At 39.8% G+C, this 24,911-nt stretch overlaps 1 protein-coding gene across 7 annotated transcripts in view; it reads left to right on the forward strand.

Moving 5' to 3' along the window:
• Window positions 1-24,911, forward strand: part of LIMCH1 (LIM and calponin homology domains 1) — a 376,071-nt gene that overhangs the window by 342,823 nt on the left and 8,337 nt on the right. For 5 of the 7 annotated variants that reach the window (XM_043970433.1, XM_043970437.1, XM_043970438.1 and 2 more), the window contains 10 exons: window positions 980-1,085; window positions 6,142-6,182; window positions 8,790-8,873; window positions 12,504-12,596; window positions 13,765-13,869; window positions 14,922-15,037; window positions 17,818-17,945; window positions 19,299-19,422; window positions 21,563-21,640; window positions 23,222-23,330. In XM_043970433.1, coding sequence (XP_043826368.1) covers window positions 980-1,085; window positions 6,142-6,182; window positions 8,790-8,873; window positions 12,504-12,596; window positions 13,765-13,869; window positions 14,922-15,037; window positions 17,818-17,945; window positions 19,299-19,422; window positions 21,563-21,640; window positions 23,222-23,330 — 984 coding nt within the window. The remainder of the gene's footprint in view (window positions 1-979; window positions 1,086-6,141; window positions 6,183-8,789; window positions 8,874-12,503; window positions 12,597-13,764; window positions 13,870-14,921; window positions 15,038-17,817; window positions 17,946-19,298; window positions 19,423-21,562; window positions 21,641-23,221; window positions 23,331-24,911) is intronic. The other 2 variants (XM_043970436.1, XM_043970435.1) reach the window with 2 other exon arrangements.

Genomic DNA, 24,911 nt, shown 5'->3' on the forward strand with positions numbered 1-24,911 from the left:
GAAGAGGTAGCATTAGGTCATAGGGAATACTGTAATAAGATATATGATAGAGGATTGGCTCAATTTGGCTAGAGCATACAGTATATAGAAGGTGGTAACAGACAATAAGGTTAGAAAGTGTAAAGAATTAATTGTTATTTGAGGTTTACAAAAGGATAGGGGCAGCTAGGTGGATAAAGTGGATAAAGCACTGGCCCTGGATTCAGGAGGACCTGAGTTCAAATCTGCCCTCAGACACTTGACACTTACTAGCTGTGTGACCCTGGGCAAGTCACTTAACTCTCATTGCCTCACCCAAAAAAAAAAAAAAAGATAGGATGTTCCTGGCCTTGGAGTCAGGAAGACTTGAGTTCAAAACATAACAACTTTGTGACCCTGAGAGTGAGTCATTTAATTTTTCTTGGCCTTATATAGCTCATAATTAAAACTATAAGCATAAAAAAGACCAGGAGCAGCCATATGTAAATGTTTAAGAAAATTTTGTCCATTAAAAAAGTTTTAAATTTTAACAAACTTTTCAACATTTATAACTCTGACTTTGGGAAAACTTGTTTATGTCTTCATTCCTTGAAAACACGGAATGAATAAGCATTGACATTTGTAAGAGAAGAATATGCTCACGTCAGTCATGAGAACACAAGAGAACAATGCATAGTGCCCACTCATTTATGTAACTGAGTTAGAATTTTGCCTCCCTTTTTTTTGCATGCCCTTCTGCTACATCGAATTTAGTTTTTCTGGGAGAAAAAGTGGTTAAGAAAAGGGGGTGGGGCTTGAGACCCTTGGCTTATTTTAAAATCTCCAATGACAGTCCTTTAAATGCAGAAACTCATAAAGGATCAGTCAGGTCAAATGTTTTGGCCCCTCATATTTCTGTAATAGTGCAATGTTGTCCTCTCTAACCTTAGATTTCCCTTCGGCCTGAGCGATTAATACTTAAAATGCTCTTCATAGTCATGTCTGCTGCTTATTTACACAGGCAACGAAGCCAAAGTCTCCAGAACCGAAAGCAGTTCTGTTGTTTCCATACCTGAACCAAGTACCAGAAACCGACCAATCAACTTTGCCAAACCTTGATTCACAAGGTAAAGAGAAAGAGAATGTTTCATATGAGTTTCAGGGCTTTCATGAAAGGTTCATTTCTACAAGAAAGATGAGCCATATCCTATATATGGGGGAGCCATCAGCCCTGATCGTTTCCCAGGGTCTCTAGTGGATTATGTGACCAGAGAATGGGGGTCTGTAACCTGCAAATAATCCAGCCTATGACCAAAGCTGCCTCATGGGGGAGGGAGGGCTCCAGGCTCCCAGACCCCGCTTGAGGATGGGGGCTGTGACTTCATTTTTGGTCACGCCTTGTTACTCAGGGATCCACAGCTGTAGCAGAGGTGTCAAACACAAGGCCCACGACCCACATGCGGCCCCCAACACTCTCAAGGGTGGCCCAAACCGGATCAAGATATAATGGGGAAACAGTCGGGATTTAACAAAATAAATATAACATAGTTGTGTTATAACATAGCTTTTCTAAGTCTACGTGTGCCCTGCAAGGTTCCTTATGTATGGTTTAGTGCCCCCCATTTCTACTTGAACTTGATGTCACTGCTGTAGGGGATGGACTTGACATATCCAACAGAGCTGCTACAACAGTGACACAGCCTTCCCCTCCCTCAGCCAAGGACCCCAGCAACATTCAGGAGACTGTTTTCCTCTAGGCCTTAATAAATAATGTACAATAAATCACACCTGTGAGCTTCATTGGCCTTAATTGGCTCCACTGCTGAAGGAGAAACAGCGAGAAGGGAGGAGGGGGAATGTAGAGTTTGTTAGCATTTTGCTAACTGTGATTTGGAACTGGACACAAGAGTGTGGGCCAGAGATGTCTGGTCATTTGTTTCCTCTTCTCTTGAATGCCTGTTTCTGCCTTACTCTTAGAACCATTATTTTGATATGGCATTAGAGTTGACTGTCATAGTTTATGCTGCTTTCTGGGAAGCGATTTAGGCACTGTCTTCCTAACAGCAAACATCTGTTTTAGGGGAGAAATAACCAGGGCACATATTTGTGGGTACCAGCTTCTTAATGTGAAAACTACTTCCATTCTGTCATTAAAGTATCCATTTCAAACCAATGTGTTTAAGGGATTAAAGGCCAATAATTGCCTGTCAATGAATCATATTCAGTGTGGTTCTAATCCATTTGGTTCCTGTGTCCCCAGAACCTTCTTTAATCCCTTAAATATAGCAGACACTCAATAAATTCCTGTTAGATTGGATTTAGTACCAATGGACATAAATGGATATTAGATGCAGAACATGTTTACCTTATGTAAACACATCTTCACTTACATGTTTAAAAGGAATTTTATGCTAGAGAATGTTCTGTTAAACCAAAGGAATTTACCCCACTCATTGTAAATTGCCCAAGTTGTAGCATATCTAAAAAAACAATTAAGGACCATTTGTATAGATGAGTTTTAATGGTCCTTTATACCTAGACTAAATCCTAGGAGTTTAAACATGTTTTCATCAAGACAAACTTTAATGCTTCTGCATTTCCTCTGTGTTCCTGTAATTGAACACATCTATTAGGGAGATATACTATTATTTAATTTTCCATACATACTTGTAGAATGATTACAAATGTTAGACAATTAAAAGTGCACATTAAGGGCATTGCTCATTGAATAATAAAATATAGTGATGCCTTTTGTTTATCCATTGTATTTTTCTGAGAAACACTGAGCTTTATATACATATGACCTTATGTGGCACCCCCCACCCCTGCAACAACTGCCTTTTTTTTTTAAGTGAGCATTCCCAGGTCTCTGACAATTGATGTTGAGTAATATCTCTTCTTATGAATTACAAAAAGCAAAACATTTTTAGGTGGCTCCTCATATCAAAAATAGATGCAAGATCGGGGCAGTTAGGTGGCGCAGTGGATAAAGCACCGGCCCTGGATCCAGGAGGACCTGAGTTCAAATCCGGCCTCAGACACTTAACACTTACTAGCTGTGTGACCCTGGGCAAGTCACTTAACCCCCATTGCCTCACTAAAAAAAAACCCAAAACCAAAACAAAATAGATGCAATATCAAAACTAGGTCTCCTGGCTCTCAGTCTATCCACCAGTGAATCAGTCGATAAACAATTATTTAGTGCCTACTATATGCCAGGAATTGTGCAAAGCACTGAGGCTACAAATAGAAGGAGGGAGGAAGGAAAGAGAGAAGAAAGAAAGAACCAACCAAAGCTGTACACAAGGAGCTTACAAACTAATGAGGGAAGACAACAAAAGGAAATGGGGGAGAGAGGGAAGGTGCTAGGGAAGGGAGCTGAACTCCCTCCTTAAATGGAGATTGGTGAATTCATGGCTCCACCCTCCAACCAGAGGGACAAAGGGTGGTGAATGAGGTAGAGTACCAAGGCCATTGGGAGGTTCCCCCAGTGATGAGCTTCCTGGGGCACTGTGGAAAACTCAAAGAAGTCTCAAATTTGTACAGCCAGGTAAGAAAAGAGAAATCAGGGGCAGCTGGGTGGTGCAGTGGATAGAGCACCGGCCCTGGATTCAGGGGGACCTGAGTTCAAATCTGGCCTCAGACACTTGACACTCACTAGCTGTGTGACCCTGGGCAAGTCACTTAACCCTCATTGCCCCACAAAAAAGCATTGAAAGTTTGTCAGTATAAAGTTCTTTCACCAACTATCTAACAAAAGAAAAATGGTATCTCAATGGAGGGGTATTTCAATAAAATGTACTCATACTTTAGTAACTATTTATTTGTTATGAAAATTAGGAATATAATATGAGGGAATGAGCATTTATATAGTGCCTCCTATGGACCAGGTACCATGCTAAGTACTTTTATAATATTATCTCATTTGATCCTCACACACTCTTGGAATTAGATGCTATCATTATGTCCATTTTACAGTTGAGGAAACTGAAACAAAAAGAAGAGACTTGCCCTGGATAAGTGTCTAAAGGCTGATTTGAATTCACGACTTCCTGATTCCAGGCCCAGTTTCTATCCACTGCAGAGGTGTCAAAACTGTGGATCTGCAAAGCTCTTAAGATTAATTGAGAAATGTTTAACAAAATAAATAAAAATTCACTACAACATGTATATTAATTTGTGAAGTTTCCTTCCTGGAAGCAACCTGCGCCAGTAAAATCACAGATCTAGATTAAAAAATCCTCACTACATTTGTAAATATATGCTGCCGCATATGACATGGTGGTTAGAGTGCAGAAGTCGGTAGTCAGAAGACAGAATCATAGAATTGGGGCTTTGGAACTAACCTCTAAAGCCATGCAATCCAATCTGTAATCAAAAGGAATTCTCAATAAAACTTAGCCAACAGGGGCAGCTAGGTGGCACAGTGGATAAAGCACCAACCCTGGATTCAGGAGGATGTGAGTTCAGGTCCGGCCTCAGACACTTGACACTTACTAGCTGTGTGACCCTGGGAAAGTCACTTATCCCTCATTCCCCTGCAAAAAATACAAAAAACAAGGGGCAGCTAGGTGGCGCAGTGGATAAAGCACTGGTCCTGGATTCAGGAGTACCTGAGTTCAAATCCAGCTTCAAAGTCATGACACTTACTAGCTGTGTGACCTTGGGCAAGTCACTTAACCCTCAGTGCCCAACAAAATAAAACAAAACAAAACAAAAAAACAATAACAACAACCAAAAAAAAAACTTAGCCAACAAGTGGGCATATAACCTCTGCTGGGAGCACTCTCTAAGAAAGAGGAAACCATCCCCACTAAAGGTAACCCAGTGTACTTTCAGACAGTTCTAATATTTAGACGTTTATTTTGGGCCACAGGCTGAAACTGGCCTCTTTACAATTTCCTGGTCCAGACAGAACAAATGTAATTCTTCCCCCATATTAACAGCCTTCCAGGCACCTGAAAAAAGTTAGTGTGTCCTTCTGGGTTCAGACCCCATATTATCTCACCCTGAGTGAGTCATTTAACCTCTTGGTACAAGCACCTCTCAGGCCAATTGAACAAAGTGTCAGTCTGCTTTGGTGGAGAGAGTTCGAGACACTCACAGATCCGGACCATAAAGGGGGAAGGTGGGGTATCAGCATTCAGATTGTATGCACATTTTATTGAAATGCTTCCCTTTTTTTCAAAATCTCTTGGCCTCAGCCAAGCCAACCTCTCATGCATCACCTGTGACCAGGACCCCACACGTACACATCCTTTTTTAACCTCTCTCGAGGTTCATTTTTGTTTTCCTCCTGTCTTCCTGTTTTGTAATGTGTTCTGTTCTAACATCTGATCTAGAGTCGCCTGGCACAGCCACTGTTCCGCTTAGGGTTCGGAACTCTTGGCGACGTTCACAGTTTTTCTCCCAGTCAGGTAAATGACGTGTCGGATAGCTGCCCATTTCTTCTGTCGCACTGAGTAGGCATGAGAATACCTGCTGGGGGGTGAATCGATGACGGCTGGTATTTGTTTTCCTTTCTGCTTTATAGACAAGTGCTTGTTTCTGACACACAGTTGGCAAAGAGCTATTTCTTCCACAAAGAACGTATATGTGACATTTCTAGACCTTAAAAAAATACAAAACAAAACATTGATCATTTTGCCAGACCAGTTTTGTTTTGGTTTTTGAGACCCTAAAAGAAGACTGCATCATTTACTTACATTTATATATATTTTTCGGTTTTGTTTTTCCTCTTCTGTTTTGTTAAACAGGGAGATCAGAAGCATTTAATGGTAATGGTTCTGTTGGTAACTGTGGCACAAGGTCTTTTCTCCTGCCTTTTTTCTGCTTAGTATTTCCCCCTGTAGGGCAGGGAAGGGGAAAAGACATAAGCCTGAGTACAATGTGCATCCCAGAAATTTCCTATCTTTTCAAAGTAAGGAATAGTTAGTTGCTGCCTATAGTTTAGAAACTGGTGCTAACTTATGCAATCATATATACATATGTTATATATTAGTCTTCTCTTGGTGTTGGGTCCACCCTATTTCTGTGGTCTACCTCATCATGATTTTCTAATGCTCTTGGCTTATGAAAAAGCAGTAATTGGTTTTAAAGTGGCCCAGGAATCACAAGTGAAATCATGAAAAGGAAGCTGGAAACAATTCATTTTCTGTTTTTTTTGTTTTTGTTTTTGTACAGTAGAGTCTAATAGCAGTGAGAAATCACCTGCCAATACACCTGTAAGTAACTGATTTTATTATTTTTTAAAATGTGATGTTTATATTGATTTGATTAATAGCATACTTGATTTATTTTAAGGGACCTCATTTGCATATTGCTAATCAAGAAAGAGAAAATTTGGAGCAATGAATGAATGAATGAATGAATGAAAATAATTCACAATTTTCAGGATGCTGAAATTATTCAAATTGCCAGGAGATTGCCTGGTGTACTTCAGTTAGGATTGATAAAATATAAAGTAAACCATTTAAAAATAAATATGAAAAGGGGAGCCAGGATTATAACAAATCTCAAAGTATATGAATTTCATCAATCATTCATTCAAAATATATTTTTAAATACAAAAAATACTTTCGTATTGATGGTTGGAGGGGATCATGGAAACTTTACCATGTAAAGGTAGGTTGATATCAGAGGAACTGGATTCATTCCCACCTCTGCCACTTCCTAGCTCTATGACAGTAGACAAGTCACTTCATTTCTCTAGGTCTCGATTTTCTTTACTTGACTGTGTATTGAGATTCCAGGGCATCAGGCCAGTAAATGAGGCTCTACATCATGCTCAAAACAAAACAAAACAAAACAACCTCAAGTCTTGACCTTTCTCTAAAATTCTATCCCTCTCTCTCCCCCTCCTTTTACTTCCAATCAATACATAACCCTCAGGTGTTCTTTTTTTTTTTTTAACAAGTGGCTGGTCACAAATAATTTGAGCCCCCTTGTGGCATTTAAGAACTAGTCTTCTCTTCTCTTCTCTTCTCTTCTCTTCTCTTCTCTTCTCTTCTCTTCTCTTCTCTTCTCTCTCCCTCTCCTTCTCCCTCCCTCTCTCATTTTCTTTAATCTCACCATCATAGACCTTGCTTATACTGCCCCAAGTTTGCTTTTCTACTTACAAACTCAATAGGTTCTCTTTCCTCCATGAGACTTAATAGAATAATGCTGTTGAAAAACAAAACAAAACAACAACAACAAAAAAACCCAAAACAGTTGAGGCCAAAAAGCCATGGACCCAATGTGTGGGCCATTATACTTGTCCCTATGGCTCTGAGTACCTTGGTATTATGACTCCACAGTCTGCTTAGTATAGAGAAGTATTCGTATGATTCAGTCCCAAACTGACTGAAATAATCTGATAGGCATCTGAGAAACTGGTTTACTCAGTTATGTTTTGCTGGCAAAAGGGCTTGATTCGATCTTGGGACTCTACCTCTAGTGGACTATAGAATACCTAAAAGGTTCTCAGAGCTTGTTGGTATTTCTGTATAGGCTAATTAATTGCCCCATGGTCTTCACTCTGGTATTTACTGAATTCAGAATCTACCAGATAGATTGCTCTGGCTAGCTTGGTAGAGAAGGGACTGAAATGCTGCATCTTTTTGAGTTTGGGAAAGAAGTGTAGCTCAGAGAAAAGCTAAATATTTCAGTAAAATATCCATAAGCTTCCATGTCTAATGGCCTTTTGATAAAAAAAATAGGGCCACCTGCCTTCTCACTTGAATAGAAGATAATAAACATTTGATTATAAAATAATGGACTTAGAGTTTCTGCGTATATAACTAGTTTTAAAGGACTTTCTAAAAGATTAGCTTTATTTCCTCTGAAATCCTACATCACTGTCTTTGTACCACTCATTTTGTCTATCACCTGCTGGCTTTTATCATAGTGATTTGTGTACGTGTTTTTTTTCTCTTACTAAACTATAACTTCCTAGAGGGCAGGAACCAAGTCTCATTCATATTTATATTAACCACAGTGTCTAGCACAGTACTTTGTATGTGACAGCTTCTACATAAATACATGTCAAATAAGTGAACAAGGACCAATCCTGGTGATGTTTTTGTGGTTCTTTTTCATTGCTTCCTCTTTGAGGAAGTTTTAGTTGTCCTTCCAAAGGGGCCTATCTTTTGCTGCATTCATCATCTTCTCCCTTATTGCACACTTTTTTAGGGACTCATTCTTTTTCACTGTGATTGTCTTCCATCTCTGTCTGTCTGTCTCTGTCTCTCTCTTCACCCCCACCCCCTGCCTTAGTTCCAGGAACTTGACATGATTGATCTGTGCCAAAGTTCCCACACAAATTCCACATAGGTTAGCCCAACTCACTCCATGATTAGCCAACAGAAATGTAATTTCCCTGCTGAGTTTACCAAAAATTTAGTTATATTCCATGTTTTGCTAAGTGCCATGTCCCTTTGTGTAACTGCATACATAAACACCAGATAAGATTGGTCTGATATATGTGACCTGACCTGAGATCTTTGTTCTGAATGCACGTACATCCTGTGCCCAGAAATATGAACAAATTTTAAAACGTCATTCCTATGGGGGGATGAAGCAAAGGCTACCTCATGCCAGGAGCTAATTACTCTATGCATTCATTAACTCATAAAGGACTCATTGAATCCAGCCAGTATCTTGGAAGAAAACCAAAGTGGGACAAAATACAAAAGCTTTTTAACCAACCAGGAAAGGCCTTTAGAAATGTTAAAAACTTAAGCTTCAGCATTTTCACTTGGGCGTTAGACTATAGCTTAATTGTGTTCATTTGGCCCCGTCTGCTCTTGAGATATATTGCTGGATTCTGATCATGGTTTTATTTTTCTAAGCGTTTCAACTTTTGGGCATGGGATCCAGAGGAGGAGCGCCGCCGGCAGGAGAAATGGCAACTTGAACAGGAACGTTTGCTTCAGGTATGGCTGGATTTTGCTTATTTGGGGCTCTTTGTTTTTAATTCGAGTTTTCATTTTCTTTTTGCCTTGAGTATTTTTTATCTGTGCCTGAAAAGCCATAGGTTCATAGATTTAAAGTTGGAATGGACCTTAGAGATCATCTTAGTTCAACCCCTTCATTTTACCGATGAGGAGACTCGAGTCCCAGAGAGGTTTTAGTGAGACTTCCTCATGGTCACAAAGCTAGTGTCCAAGGTGGAATTCAAACTTAGTTCTTCCTGACTCCAAATCCAATTCTCTATACATTATATACCATGATGCCTCTCAGAGCAGAATCTCTGAGTGCAAGATGGTAGTCTTTATCCATTGACTGATCTGACATTTTAGCTGGGACCATTCAGATATCATTATATATTATCTCATATTTACAGAAAACAGCTTTTAGCATGAAGTGGGAAAATCCACATATTAACCTTTCATGGTCAAAACCGGTTATCCTATTAATGGTTGATAGAATCTCTTCTCCCTTGGTCACTAATCAAATTCCAAACAAGATAGTGATAGAAATCAGTTCTCAAAGAGCTGTGTGATCACTTTCCTGAAATGAGACTATGGTCTCTGTCCAGGTTCTAGCGAAGAAATATTCTGTTTACAAAACCTCCACTGTCTGGCTGTGATCCACTTCTCTTCTAATTAAAAAAAAAAAAGTGGTGTTTACCAAGGAAGCCTTGGAAATTCCATACTTTCCAACTCTTCAATTATTCTCTTCCTCTACCCCCACCATAGGAAATGAACATTGAATTTCAAAAGAATTAACTACATTATATGTTATACAGAAAATAATACATAAAGCAATTTTTATTTGCAGTTTCAAAATTTAGAAATTCAATTCCAAAACTATTGCAGAAAGTCAACCAAATCAAACAAGGCATTAGTTCTGTTTTAAAGGTTTTTAAGAACCTGATGAGTTTGGTGTATTTTAAGTTAGGGCAAGCCCGGGGGAAATAAAACATTTTTATGACTTTAAGAAGCAAATGTATTTGTAGGAAAGAAGCCCAGTTTTTCTTTAAAATCTGGTTCACTTGGATGGTGCTAACTAGTTCTAGTCACATGCTTTTCTGCTCATAAAATTGAAGAAATGGAAAGTATATGTGGCTGTCTAATAGAATCCCTGCATCTCATTTCTTGGCCTTCCACCCAGTTAAATGGTGAAAATCTACACCAAAAATGCCATAGTGTGTGAAAAAGGACCTCCCATGTGCCCCTCATCATAGTGTTCATGCTGTTAGGCTAAGAAAAGTGGCTTTTGTTGCAGAGTTTGGTCTCACTTTGCCCCTCAGCTAATAGCTGCCTTTACATCCCTCCCTGCCTAGTTTCCTCCTGGGTTTTGGAACATGGTACCATGCAAAGTAAGAGAAATTTATCTATCTCACCAGTTCACACAATAAAGTTCAGGTCTTCTTTCTGATCATTGGCCCTCTTGGCTAAGGAATGTTGAGTTGTATCCTTAAAGGATGGCTGAAAGCTCCCAAGCCCACACCACAGCTCTGCTTGTTAAACCTGCCCTTGTGTTTAAAGTTTCAGGATCAGAGTCTTAGAAGCAGAATTTTTGCTGAAATTCTAGCACTTCACTGAAAAGTCAGGGTTTCAGGCCTGGAGTTCAGTTGGCTGGCATGGCTTGGGGTTGCCTCATGTTGCCCAACAATGCTTCTTCTGGAGCATTAAGAGGTATAGGAGTAAGACAAGTCTTCAAAAGAGTCTAGTTATGTACTTTTGCTACTGGGATGGTGGTGTGCCAGCTTATAGGAGGAGTCAAAAATAGTGGCTTCTTGATATTCCAAAAGATGCTCAAGAACAATACAAAGGAATAACTTGTATTTAAGTATTGTTCGATGACAGTGAATCACAATACATGGCTGAAGGTTCTACATGTCAACATTTCTTCAGCTGGGTGGTGCAGTGGACAGAGTGCTGGGCTTGAAATCAGAAAGTCCTGAGTTCAAATCCTATCTCAGACACTTGACTAGCTACGTAGTTAATCTTTGTAGACCTCAGTTTCCTCAGCTGTAAAGTGAGACGATAATAGAACATACACTTCAGGGTTGTTTTGAGGATCAAATGGGATAATATCAGTAAAGGGCTTAGCGGAGTGCCTGCTACGTAGTAGGCACTTAATAAATGTTTCCTTCCTTCCCTCATTCTGCCTAACCATTGAAGGGTTGGTCATTTGGGCAACAGTTTTACATTGTAGCTACGATTTTTTGGCATCGATTTATTAATTTCTTCCTGGTAAAGACTACTGATTAAATATTTCAACTAATCTTTAAAGACTTCCGTATACAGAACACTTATGTTCTCTCAGATGTGCTGACTGGTATTGCAGTGTTTTTGAACACAAGAAGGGCAGTTCTAATGGTGATAATATTTTTTGGGGGCTGGGCAGTGAGGGTTAAGTGACTTGCCCAAAGTCACACAGCTAGTAAGTGTCACACATCTGAGGCCGGATTTGAATTCAGGTCCTCCTGAATCCAGGGCCGGCTCTTTATCCACTATGCCACCTAGCTGCCCCATGATAACATTTTGTGTGTGTGTGTGTGAGAGAGTGATAACATTTTAATGGACTATTAAAAAGCTTCCCTTAATTCAGTAGTTATTCATATCAAAAGATTTCATTTTGGTGGAAGGCTATAAACAAAAGGCAATCCAGATACTCGGCTAATTATCATCTTATCCACTTTCTGTAAAACTACAAGAGACTATATATACATATACATGTATGTAATGTATGCATGCATGCATGTGTATGTATATGCATACATATGTGTGTGTGTATATGTATATGAACTACCCTGGCAACAGCTTTTGGGGGGGGGGGGTTGCGGGGGAAATGAGGGTTAAGTGACTTGCCCAGGGTCACACAGCTAGTAAGTGTCAAGTGTCTGAGGCTGGATTTGAACTCAGGTCCTCCTGAATACAGGGCTGGTACTTTATCCACTGTGCCACCTAGCTGCCCCGACAGCTTTTTTTTTTTTTTTATATAGAACTCACACAATTGCTATAAAACTGGAGTCTTATGAAGCACATGTTTTAAACGATTGTTTGGGGTAGATAGTTTAGGGCAGATATTTTTACTGCCATTTTGTGGATGAGAAAATTTAGGTTTAGAGACATGAAAAAACATCCCCTGAGGATCACACAGCAAGTAAGGGTTAGAACCAAGATGTGAGCATAGGTTCTCCTCAGTCCCAGTCTAATACTCTTTCCACGGTGTTGAGCTGCTGTTTTGAAAAATCCAGTTAAAGTAAACTATAGGTTTAGCTTACTTTTTAATGCAAAATTTCTTAACGGTGGGTTTTAGCTTATGTTCCTTTTTTTTTTTCTTTAGAATTTTCTGCATCCATAAGTTAGGATCCAACTAAGTATTCTGTAGCTGAATGTGTCTGAAGAAAAGTCCTTAGCAGATACAGCTTGAGTACTCTTAAATGGCCACAAAAATTTCATCCTGCTTCATTGCATGTCATCTACTCCACTTATAACATTAAGCAAGAAGTAACATATTGCACACATGGAGTGTGGGGTTGTTCATTTGTTTGCTTTTTTATGACTCCCAGTGATCAGTTGGGTCCAATTTACTGAAATATTCTATAACAGGAGAGATACCAGAAAGAACAGGATAAACTGAAAGAAGAATGGGAGAAAGCACAAAAGGAAGTGGAAGAAGAAGAACGTAGATACTATGAGGAGGTAAGAATAATTATTGGGAAGCAGGTTGTGATATGTCACAACTCAGTGAAATCTCGGTCTTCTAACTTGGTAGGTGGATGTCTATCCATCACCAGGAAAGATTAATGGTAGCCCCCTTGAAAAAGAGTATAGAAGAGCTGTCTGGTGGTAAATTCTCCTCCAAACAACAAATCCCAATGAGTGAGTTCCTAGAATACACTCTCAAAATAAAGTCAGTTTTGATGGAGAGTTAAAGTTTTCCCACTCTCGGTGTCGATTACGTAGCGGCCTCTCCCACATATGAGAACATAGTTGTCTGATGTGGGATTTGTTTGTTTGTACAGGTGAGGTGAGGGAATCGTTTTTGTAGTATAATGGAAAGCATTTATGTATCCTGCTATTTTCACTTTGTGGCTAAGAAGACTGTATGCAGGCACATACTGCCTGGGGTCATTAAATGTGGCATAGTAGGATCCTAGATTTGAAAGCAGTATATCCTCTGCTTTTTTTTTTTTTTTTTTGTGGTGGGGCACTGTGTGTGTGTGTGTGTGGCAGGTTAAGTGACTTGCCCAGGGTCACAAAACTAATCAGTGTCAAGTGTCTGAGGCCAGATTTGAACTCAGGTCCTCCTGAATCCAGGGTCGGTGCTTTATCCACTGCACCACCTAGCTGGCCTAAGACTTTTTTATGGTTGACCTAAGACATAACAGCTTAGTTTTATAAAGTTAAGGTGGGAGTGTGTTGGCACTCTATCGGTGATATTACTGTAAAATCATTTGGGACAATGTTAACCCGGGAACATGAGTGCTGAGTTTTTAGTGTGGTTTTAAAATAACAGCAAAATACCACCTCATATTAGGCATAAAGGCCATATTTCACACACAGTATTTTCAGTTCTCATATTGTTTGTATCATTTTCTCTCGCAATAACAAAGTTTGTGTTTAATCTGCTACCTAGGAGCATTTCAAACTAGGCTTAGTAAGTAATTAGGGGTCCTGTGTATGAATTCATTTGCATTTTGGAAAAAAAATAAGCCCTGCCTCATATGGTTTGCACCCTTTTGGAAAGCCTTATGGAGTAAAATAAATCTTCCCACTTACTTCCAAAGTTCACTAGTAAAAAGTGCCCTCTCAACATGTACTTTTGGAATTACTTTTCTCCTTAGCTAACCTTGTTCCTTTTCCTTAGGAGCGCAAGATCATTGAAGACACTGTGGTTCCCTTCACAGTTTCTTCAAATTCAGCCGACCAGCTTTCTACCTCCTCCTCTGTCACAGAAGGAAATGGACCAGTGGTGAGATTACTGATGGGAAAGTTAGAGGATTTGGGGGCTTTTTCATCCATTCCATAGAATGACTGAAACTCCTTTGTGGGGGCAGTTTCCACTGTGGTGTCCCAACCATTTGCCAGAAGCAATAATATAACCAAAGCTCACATTTATATATTGCTTACGAAGTACTTTCCCTCCACCAACCCTATAAGCTTCGCTATGCAAGTAATCAAATACCCACTTTACAGATGAGAAAAACTGAGGCACAGAGAGATTTTGGGGGCCCATAGGCACACGGCTGCTAATGAGCTATAAGGGACTTTAGAGATGTAGCCTGCTCCTCATTTTATAACAATACTTGAAATAAAAACCCAGATCTTTCTGCTTCAAATTCAATGACCTTCCCACTCAGCACACTGGCTATCTCTGTAGAATGATTTCCAGGTGGAAGAAAGTAAGGTTGTCTCCCATTCGGGCTAACTGAAACCCCTTAGAAGAGTCTAATAAGACCATACAAAGGCCTGCAGTAATGAGGAAGTCTCCATGTTAATATTGTGTTACCAGCATACTTGGGATTTTGGAGATAGCAGAGGATGTGACACCTACAAGTGCAGTCCCAAGTGGATTCTAAGAAAGCCAATTCCAGCCCCATTCTTGAAATCCTTAGTCTTCCTAATGTTTGGATACATCATAAGAGGCCAAAGAAAGCACCTTCATTGTTCTTGTTCCCTATTCCCAAAATGCATCACTTCGGGAATGGATAGGGGAGTACCAAAGAGCTGGCTGATTCATAATATGTATAAACAACCCCTTGATGCCTCTGATTTCCCTTCCCCACCCTCCCTGCCTTGTGGGGGGCTGTTGCTGGCAAGATCACTTTGATACGAGCTTTTGAGAGAGGCCTAACACAGAACAAAGTCACAATTGATTGAGATTTAGAGCCCTCCAATAATTCTGAATCATAGAAAACATGAAAGAATAATGAGTTGATCCTTAACTCCTGGGTTGGGGCTGGTAAGAGCTGCCCTCTGTGCTTTAAGGCTTCCCATTTTTCAGGTTGCCCTTTTATTTCCTAGAATAAGATGGATTTGGAAGATTCTAAAGAGGAAGAAAAAAGGCAAAGACCACTCTGGGAGGAAGATAATGACTTGATGCTGAAGAATAAGAAAAGTGATGCTTTAGAGGAAACAAGGTATGACTTTTGATCAGAACTCTAAGAGAGGAGAAGGCCATGGTCCTTCCTGCCAACCTTTAAGAGGAAAAAAAAAACCAACCTGCCTCATTGTTGGGTCATTGCTCACCGGTTGTAATCAGCCTTGAAAATGTTATTCCAATAATATATTCTGCTCTTTTCTGACATGTTATAATGGCTATTAAATGGAAGTCCTTACTGTATTAAACACAGAGAGCTATTTTTAAATACTGATTAACAAAAGACCCGGTTGTTTACCCTAGGCTCCACACATGGCTTTACCCTTTTCTTGTAGTTCCACTGAATGGGTCATCTAATTTCTCTTGTTTCTTAGTTACCATTGACCAGCAGCCCCAAGGGAAGAGGAGTGGCATAAATGTCCCTGTGACACACCTTGGGTCCCACTTCCCTTTTACTATACTTCTAATCCTGGTATTAAAGCAGTAACCTTCACATACTCAGGAGCCTAGCACCAGCTGTGGTAAGGTCCCAAGGCCATGTCCTCGGGCACAAATTTATATCAGGATGACATCATTCTATTCCATCTCCTGGTCTGAATGAGGACCAGGTGAGCAGATCCTTGTCCCTGGTGCTTCTAGTCTATTCCACAAGGATTGTAGGCAGCCTAGTTCAATCTAGATTTGCTTAAGGAACCCCCCCAAAAAACATAAATAAATCTTTGGAGGGTTCCCAGAGCCAACATTCCACCTGGAATTTCAGAGCCAACTCAGGCCTAAAGCAGACTTCCAGTTGTAGATCTAGGTTAGAATGGATTCCTTGAGACCACCAACCTGTCCAAGTGAAATATTCATCCTACACTGAGGAGACCCTTGGAGAACCACCAGAAATCTGGGCATAGTCTACACCCAGCTGTATTGTTTCACATAAACATTCTGACTGTGACTGTTCCCTCCAGTCTGGTGACAACAGCAGGCCAGCAGTGAAGACGATGAGATATGTCATGTCTCCTGTCAATGCTGAGTTTTTCTAGCTTCATCATTATTGTATTGCCTCAATTTTATATAGAACCTTGTAGTTTTCAAAGTATTTTCCCATACATGAATTCATTTGATCTGTGCAGTAGACAAGACAATAATTATTAGGCCTCTCTGTTTTTTCATATTATTGACCATCCCTTTCTCCTTGTTGCTCTCTTATGCCATGGTTTTTGTACAAAGCCATTCTCTCTTGTTCCTCTTTCTTGTCTTTGCTAGGTAATCAATCACTGATCTCCATCTCCCTCAGGACTCCATCCTAGGCTCCCTTCTCTTTTTCCTTTATATCAAAGGCCCTTAACCTTGATTCTGTGTCCTGGCCCCTTTGCCAGGCTGCTAAAGAGATTGGCCCAAAAGAGCTAGAAACTAAGGGGATATTCATTAATTGGGCAATGGCTGAACAAATTGTGCTGTAGGAAATGATGAAAGGGATGGTTTCAGGGAGACCAGGGAAGACTGATACGAACTGATGTGGAGTGAAGTGAGCAGAACCAAGAGAACAATTGATGCAGTAACAACAACAAAACTGTGCCAAAAAAAAACCCTATGAAAGACTTAAGAACTATGATCAACCATATTTCATTCCAGAAGACTAATGATGAAGTATGCTTTCCACATCCTAACAGAGAGGTGATTAACTCAGGTCACAGAGTGAGGCATTCATTTCTGGACGTGGACAATGTGAGAATCTGTTTTGCTGACTCTGCAATTTATTATAAGAGTTTTGTTTTTCTCTCTTCAATCCAGGTGGGAGGGAAAGAAAATAAAAATAAATGTTCATTAATTGAAAGATAAATAATTTTTTAAAGAGATTGACCTAATCTGTACAAAACAGAGGAGATGAGAAAAATGTAGATGCTTAGACAACTAGGCATGTACTTAAACAGGCATCCTAGAGGGCACTAGGATTCCCCAAGGCTCTTGGCCTCAGTCTCCTGGACTGTCTCCGTGAGGACCTGAGAAGACATAGCGAAGACATACAGTTTGAACCCCCTGACACACGTGCTGCCTCCTATCCTCAGGTATACATCAGTAGTCTTTGGGTGATACTGAATGTCCACAAATCTTGATGTCAGAAGAAGAACCACATTGCAGGTGATTGAAGGAGCAATAAAAAGATGCCCAGTGACTATAAGTAGGCTAGAGCAGACTACCAGTAATGGCCTGCACATGAGAGGTAGCACAAAGCACAACCTCAAAGATGTGTGACTGGAAAAGCAGGCATCCCAGTCATGTAACAAGAATGATGGATGAGATCGCAGATCCATAGGAATAATGAGTACTAGATGGTAAGCACTTAATAAATGCTCTTTCATTTATTCAGTGAGAAGCTGTAGTCAAAGTCGCATGAGTTGGAATGACCAGACTCTAGGAATCAGCATTTCTGATATGTCCCAATAAACTCTACAACCTAGCAATTATTACTGGGGATGCCAAGACAAATCTGAACACCTTGCTGAACAGCTGTGTTACATTCTGGCTGATTTCTTTGGGGAGGAAGGGAGAATGTCAGATCCCTGCCTCTTAAGGCTGTTTGCAAATGATGAAGATTCATTGCTTCTTCCTTCACTTAGTGGTTAACAGGATAATAGATCAAAGGAAATGAAAAGAGGGAGGCCACTGGAAGCAACATAAATTAAGTCATAGTTAATCCTACATTCCGTAAGTCTCTCAATTAACTCACATGCCCATTTTTCAAACATACCAGATTTCAAAGGTTTTCCTCTGCTCATATCCCCTCTTCTTCCTTTCTATTTTGAAAATATTGCATGATTTTATCATTAGCAGTGTGCCCCAGGTGACCCCAGCACATCCAGAGACCTCTGTACCAAAAGGAATTCATCAGGACCATCAGCTGTCAACAACCGAGCTTGGCACGCCAGACCGGAGGCTGAACTTAGAGTTATCTCAGGGTAAGAATAAAAGGAAATAAATCTTTGCTAATTTCTTAGTTTATAACAAGAACCTCTCAAAAACCAGAACAAATTAACTTTAATGGTTTTTATAAAATGATCTTCTAACCTTCTTATGCTAAGTATTATGGTCCTTCTACCATATTGAGAGGCAGCATGGAATCATGCATAGTGTATAGATTTGCAGTTATAGGAGACAAGGGTGCTGGTCTCACAAAGACACCTAGAATCTGTGTAATTACAGGCAAGTCACTTAACCACTTGCGATGACAATGTCCTCATCTGTAAAATGGATATAAAGACTTATGCAAAGTTCAGATATAAATGTGAAGTGCTATTAGCACAGTTTAATTCTCTCTTTTCCATTTCCATCTCACTTTATTTTTCTGAGCATTGTGGGTTTTTTTTTTTTTTGTGGGGCAATGGGGGTTAAGTGACTTGCCCAGGGTCACACAGCTAGTAAGTGTCAAGTGTCTGAGGTCGGATTTGAACTCAGGTACTCCTGACTCCAGGGCCAGTGCTTTATCCACTGCGCCACCTAGCCACCCCTAGCATTGTGGTTTTTGCTGGGAATATGGGAAGTGGGCTGTGACACTGAGTTGCCTTTCTCATGGAAAATATTCTTTCTTCCAAGATCCTAGATTCAGAGCTAGAAAAAACCTTAGAGGTCATCTAATCCAACCTTCTCATTTTATTGTTGAGGAAATTGATGCTTAGAGAGAGAAAATACTTTGCCAGATGTCTTTAGTTTCTAACTGGCAGGGTCTGTCCTAACCAAGTTCTGCTGATGAGATTCAACCGTCGTTCTGCTAGACCCTCCTTCTGTAATAGTCAGCATGAGTCTGAAGGGCATAGCTGAGAAGAGGAGCAAGGTTAACAGATATATACAGAGAGCAAAGCAAAGCATGTTGACCAAATAAAAATATTTTCCAGGATAAATGAATTTATTGTAACATATTATCAACATGGATGTCTCTCTTGGTAGGTTATGATCTGCATCTGGGCATTGATCTACATTGAGGCACAGGTTATAGCAATGTTCTATAGAGAAAGGACTTTCTCTAGTGCACTACTCACTGCCTTTAATGTGGCCCACATTTGAGGGCATATTTTAGAAAGTATATTCCAGGTTGTGTTTGACTTCTCCAAAGGTGGACTGAAATTCTCTTTGAGGGATGATTGAAAAGTTCTTTTTGGTATGCCTAACTTTACTGGAATGAATGAATGAATATGTGTGTGTATGTATGCATATATATATATGTGTGTGTGTGTGTGTGTCTGTCTGTCTGTCTGTCTGTCTGTCTGTGTATATATATGTATAATATTTTTTTGCTACTAATCCCTCAACCTCAGACACATCATGGAATCAGCCAGGATCACCTGGGCTGTCACATGCATCAGAAGATGTGAAACAGAAAACCCTCCCAGTGGATCAAAGCATCAACCATCAGGTTGCCTCTCCCAGTGAGAGAAGGAAGTGAGTACCGGGTAGATTTCTTTTTTTTATTCATTCACCAAATAGAAAAATGAAGTAAAAAGAAAAACAGACGGTGGGGTACTGGTGTTGCTTTTTGTGACTAAGGTAAAGTTCTGACTGTAGTGACTAGTTTCCAAAGCCCAGATCAGGTATCTTGCCTATTAAGATATTTCACACTGAATTGTTTAAATAAATGCCCATAGAAACTAAAACTGAGAAAAATGGATTTTGAAATAAAATTAAAAGCTCTATAAGAGGGGAAATGTGGATCTGCTGGGTTTTTTTCCAAATTTAAGTAGCAAAAGATTAGAATTAGAAATTATTTTAAGCAGATTAAATCACTTGGCTCAAAGACTAAAAGTGAAATATGGGTTCAGGAAATAGGGAATTCATCTAAGGCCTACTCTAATTATATAGAAAATGTATTTCTGCTGAGACTATGGCAAAAATTTGCCTCCCCCTACCACACATTACCAAAGCTTGTTCTTCTTCTATTTGAGCAGTTAGACTTCTGTTGGTTCTAGGAGTTTTGACATCACATTTCTTATAACTTAGCTGGTAATTTCACCTGTTGGATTTAAAAGATTCTAGTGTGTTGATGATTACTCAACTTTTTTGTTAAATCAGTTTGCTTTTCTTAGTTGAGTGTTCAAATTCCTTTTCCTTTTTTTCCCTTTCTTTTTCCTTTTTTTCTTTCTTTGGGGCTTATCTGTAGAGTCCATGCCACTTTTTAAAAATGAGTTGGAGGAGGGGTGGCGCAGTTGATAGAGCACTGGCCCTGGATTCAGGAGGACCTGAGTTCAAATCCAGCCTCAGACACTTGACACTTACTAGCCGTGTGACCCTGAGCAAGTCACTTAATCCCAATTGCCTCACCAAAAATAAAGAGCTGGAGTTAGGAATTGTATTATTCACCTGTCGCTAATTTTTTTTAAATTTCTTGCATTTTGAATGTATCTTTTTACAAGGTAGGAAGTTATAGACCTTTTTTTTTTTGGTGAGGCAATTGGGGTTAAGTGATTTGCCCAGGGTCACACAGCTAGCAAGTGGTAAGTGTCTGGGGCTGGATTTGAACTCAGGTACTCCTGAATCCAGGGCCAGTGCTTTATCCACTGCGCCATCTAGCTGCCCCTATAGACTTTTTTTAAAGCACAGAAATCTTTACACATAATTGGAAAAATAAAATACTATTTACCAAAAAAAAAATTTTTTTATTTTAAAAGCACAAAAGTGTGGATAGAGCACCGGCCCTGGAGTCAGGAGTACCTGAGTCCAAATCCGGCCTCAGACACTTAACACTTACTAGCTGTGTGACCCTGGGCAAGTCACTTAACCCCAATTGCCTCACTAAAAAAAATTAAAAAGAAAAACAAAAAAGAAAAAAAAAAAGCACAAAAGTAGAGTTTTAATCACAAATATCCATGGATCATTGACTTTACAAGATGAGATGGGTTGACACATTTAAAATATTGCCTTTGAAATGCTAATTAAATATATGACTATATAGATTTCTTTCCTAGAGGGAGGGCCTTGTCAGAATGAGGCTGCCCACATACCGACACTTTGCCATTAGTTTCTTGATTCTTTTGTGTTATTTGTGGACATTTTCCTCTGGAGCAGGTCACATTTCAGTATAGAGAAGAATAGGAGCATCTTAGGAATTTTAGTTAAAAAACCTACCAGGCCAAAATAAATTTGGGGGGAGGGGCGGGGCAATGAGGGTTAAGTGACTTGCCCAGGGTCACACAGCTAGTAAGTGTCTAGTGTCTGAGGCCAGATTTGAGCTCAGGTCCCCCTGAATCCAGGGCCAGCTCTTTATCCACCACGCCACCTAGCTGCCCCTACCCTTTTTTCCAAAATAAATATTAGAAAAGAAAAGGCACCCTGACCTTTCTAGTCTTGTCCTATCAAAGCCACATTGATTTTATCATAGATACTAGGCAGAGAATCTACTGAGAAGCCTTAGTAAATTACAAGTGCCATTTTTTCATCCTTTTCTTTTAATAATGGAGAGTTGCTAGGGTCTTTGTTGTCTTCATGGTGATTTTTTATTCTAAGAAAAAAGCTTCTGTCCTGTGACTGGCCTCTTGGTGTTTTATTTATTCTTGTTATAATTCTTCATTTCTTTTCCACATTTCAGGACAAGCCCTCATGAGAATTTCAGAGCTGGGCAGTTATCTCCATGCTCTCCTACCCCTCCTGGCCAATCTCCCAACAGGTACAAAAGGCCAATAGGCTCTTCTGGGGCTGCCATTTTGTTTTGGGTGTACTCTTAGCAATAGGCCTTAGAAGCCGTTATAATTTTACCTGAATTGGTACTGGCCAACTTGGTTTGCAGGGTTTGTCCACACCTCTCTCAATATGGGAAACCCATTCTATTTCAGCTTCTGATTTATTAGGGAATCAAACGAGGATAAAGAAGTGAAGCATTGGACATTGGCACTGCTGTTTCCACAAGGCTTTAATTACTCTTTATGGCGCATGTGAGCTAATAATAACCTTCAGTATACAATGACCCAGGTCTTGAGCTGGCTCCTTTCCTTTCCGAGGCCACATAGACCTCCTGGCCAGGATTCCACAATCCCCTTTGCAGAAATCAGGAAGTAGGCTGAGAGGGAACTTCATCCTTCTCTTAACTAGCTGAAACCCTTGTCTGATTTCTATTAGATATTGAGCACCACCGTATTCTTGAAGGATACTCAAATATCCTTTTACCAGTAATTAATTACTAAGTAACTAGAGGGGGTGGTAGATTGAGAAATTTAATTGAGCACCTGAAAATGGGGTGAGGGGGAAGGGGTAAGAGAAGAAAACCTTAGAATGTAAATGTGCTTGGGGCAACTTCTATCCAATAATCTCTTGCCCTCCCCACACCCCCATTTCCCCTAGTCACTGCTTTGGTTTTTTAAATTACCTAAGAGCTATTTGCATATTTTAGAGAAGGTATGACCTGGGCTTTTCAGAGAATAAGTAGTATAGAACACAGCTTTATTACATGATTCCTACTTCAAGGTGGAGTCATGGAACTTTTATATGGGGTGTAGATTCTGCAACCATGAACTCACAAGGTTGATCAATTGAGTTAATCTATGTAAAGTGCTTTGCAAACCTTAAAGCACCATACAAATGTGTGTTGTGATTATTATGTATTCCTTGGAGACCCCCACCACACACACACACACACACACACACACACACACACACACACACACACACACACACACAGCCCATGAGGGATTTACAAAAGACAAGAATTTCATAGGATAAGAAGGCATGTATAGTCTACAATCTGATCCCTTGGAGGTAGTGCTGCTACTGATAAGATCAGAGTGATTCATTGGGAGTATTGAAGCAGAACCTTCATCAATAATAGGTCCTTAATAAATGTTTATTGAATGAGTGAGTGAATGAATGCCACTCTTCCAGAGGCATCATGCCGCTCTAAAATTGTACCAGTTTCAGGGCAGTAACCAACTACAAAGACAGTGAAAGATGTCCTATGGACCTAGTTAGCCAGTGTCTTTTTATCTTCAAATAAATGAGCCATAACACTATAAGGTGCTTAATAAATGCTTATTGAATTGAACATTTATTGAATTTACTTAATTGAATCTTGCATTTCAGGAAGCTTCCTGTCAGTACTTGTGACCATCTCGATGACTTAACTCAGTCACCTTTAGGGGCAGTGAAAATAACCAGTAATATGCCCTTTTAAAATTTGCATTTTCATGTCTTAGTAGCAGGATGAGTTATCCTGTCCTGTGTCATCCAGAGGGTGTGAAAATGTGTTTTCATGCAGGTCTATAAGCGGGAAGAAGTTATGCTCTGCTTGCGGACTTCCTCTGGGGAAAGGAGCAGCTATGATCATCGAAACACTTAGCCTTTATTTTCACATCCAGTGCTTCAGGGTATGTATTCATTACTTCTCAGGCTAAATAAGATTCCATGACATCCTGTTTTATCACTCTGTGTGTGGAGAAAACATCGTGCCAGTAGTTATAAGATTGATGCTGTTCCTCATTGCCACTGTGCTTTCTGTCCTTCTGTATATAGGCTCACTCCCGCCATCTTGTTGTCCCTAAAAGGCACAAGTAAATTTGTTTACCTTGCTTTGTAGGTGTTTGCCCTTCCCTAAATAGTGTGTGGCTGGAAGAAACATGTGCTCCTGTAAGGAGCTAAGAATTCTACCCTGAAATACTCGGAGAGGAAAATGCTAATTACAAGTCTGTTAGCCCCTGGATTTATTAGAATCTTAGAATTCTTCCTAATCCCTAAAATTTGGATAAATGAATATTAGGAGCTCTTAAGATCTTGCCCAATTCCCTTAGGTAATGGATGGCTTTGGTTTTAAACTCCTTTTCATTGAAGTCCCAATTTTTCTCCTGAAAGATTATACTCAGTTTTGCTGGGGAGGGAATTTTGGGTTGTAATCCCAGTTCCTTTGCCCTCTGGAATATCATATTCCATGCCTTCTGATCCTTTAATGTAGAAGCTGCTAGATCTTGTGTTTTTCTGACTGTAGCTCCATAGTATTTGAATTTCTTTTTCCTAGCTGCTTGCAATATGTTCTCCTTGATCTGAAATCTCTGGAATTTGGCTATAATGTTCCTGGAAATTTTCATTTTGGGACCTCTTTCTGGAGGTGATCAGTGGATTCTTTCAAATTCTATTTTACCTTCTGCTTCTAGAATATCAGGGTAAATTTCCCTGACAATTTCTTGGAAGATGATGTCTAAGCTCTTATTTTGATCGTGATTTTCAGGTAGTCCTATGATTTTGAAATTATCTCTCCTGGATCTATTTTCCGGGTCAGCTGTTTTTCCAAAGAGATATTTCATATTGCCCTCTATTTTTTTATTCATTTGGATTTGCTTTATTGTGTCTTGATTTCTTATAAATTCATTAACTTCTATTTGCTCTATCCTAATTCTTAAGCAATGATTTTCTTCAGAGAGTTTATGTACCTCCTTTTCCATTTGGTCAGTTTGGCTTTTCAGGCTATTGACTTTTTTATGACCCTCCTGCATCATTCTCATTTCTCTTTCCATTTTTTCCTCTACCTGTCTTACTTTATCTTCAAAATCCTTCTTGAGAGCTTCCATGGCCTAAGACTAATTCATATTTTTCTTGGAAGCTTTGGATGTAGGAGCTATGACTTTGTTATTATCTTCTTCTGAGGGTATATTTTGATCTACCTTGCCTCCAAAGAAACTTTCGATGGTCTGCTGCTTTCTCTGCCTGCTCATCTTGGCTGCCTATTTCTTGGCTTTTAACTCCTTCTTAACATGTAGTACTGCTTCCAGGATGCATTGTCTCAAGTTGCAAGGGGTCCCAGGTAGTATGATTAGGCTCATTCTCGGCCTGCCTGGCCTGTAAGTAACCATGGGCCCACTTTCTCTTTAACCCATTAAGGAAGCAGAAATCTGATTGAAATCTGATTCTCTATGTTCAAAAGCTTGGTGTGCCTGTGCTCCTCCCCCACTGGGCCT

Source organism: Dromiciops gliroides, chromosome 6 (assembly GCF_019393635.1).
Source record: "Dromiciops gliroides isolate mDroGli1 chromosome 6, mDroGli1.pri, whole genome shotgun sequence".
NCBI lineage: Eukaryota > Metazoa > Chordata > Mammalia > Microbiotheria > Microbiotheriidae > Dromiciops > Dromiciops gliroides.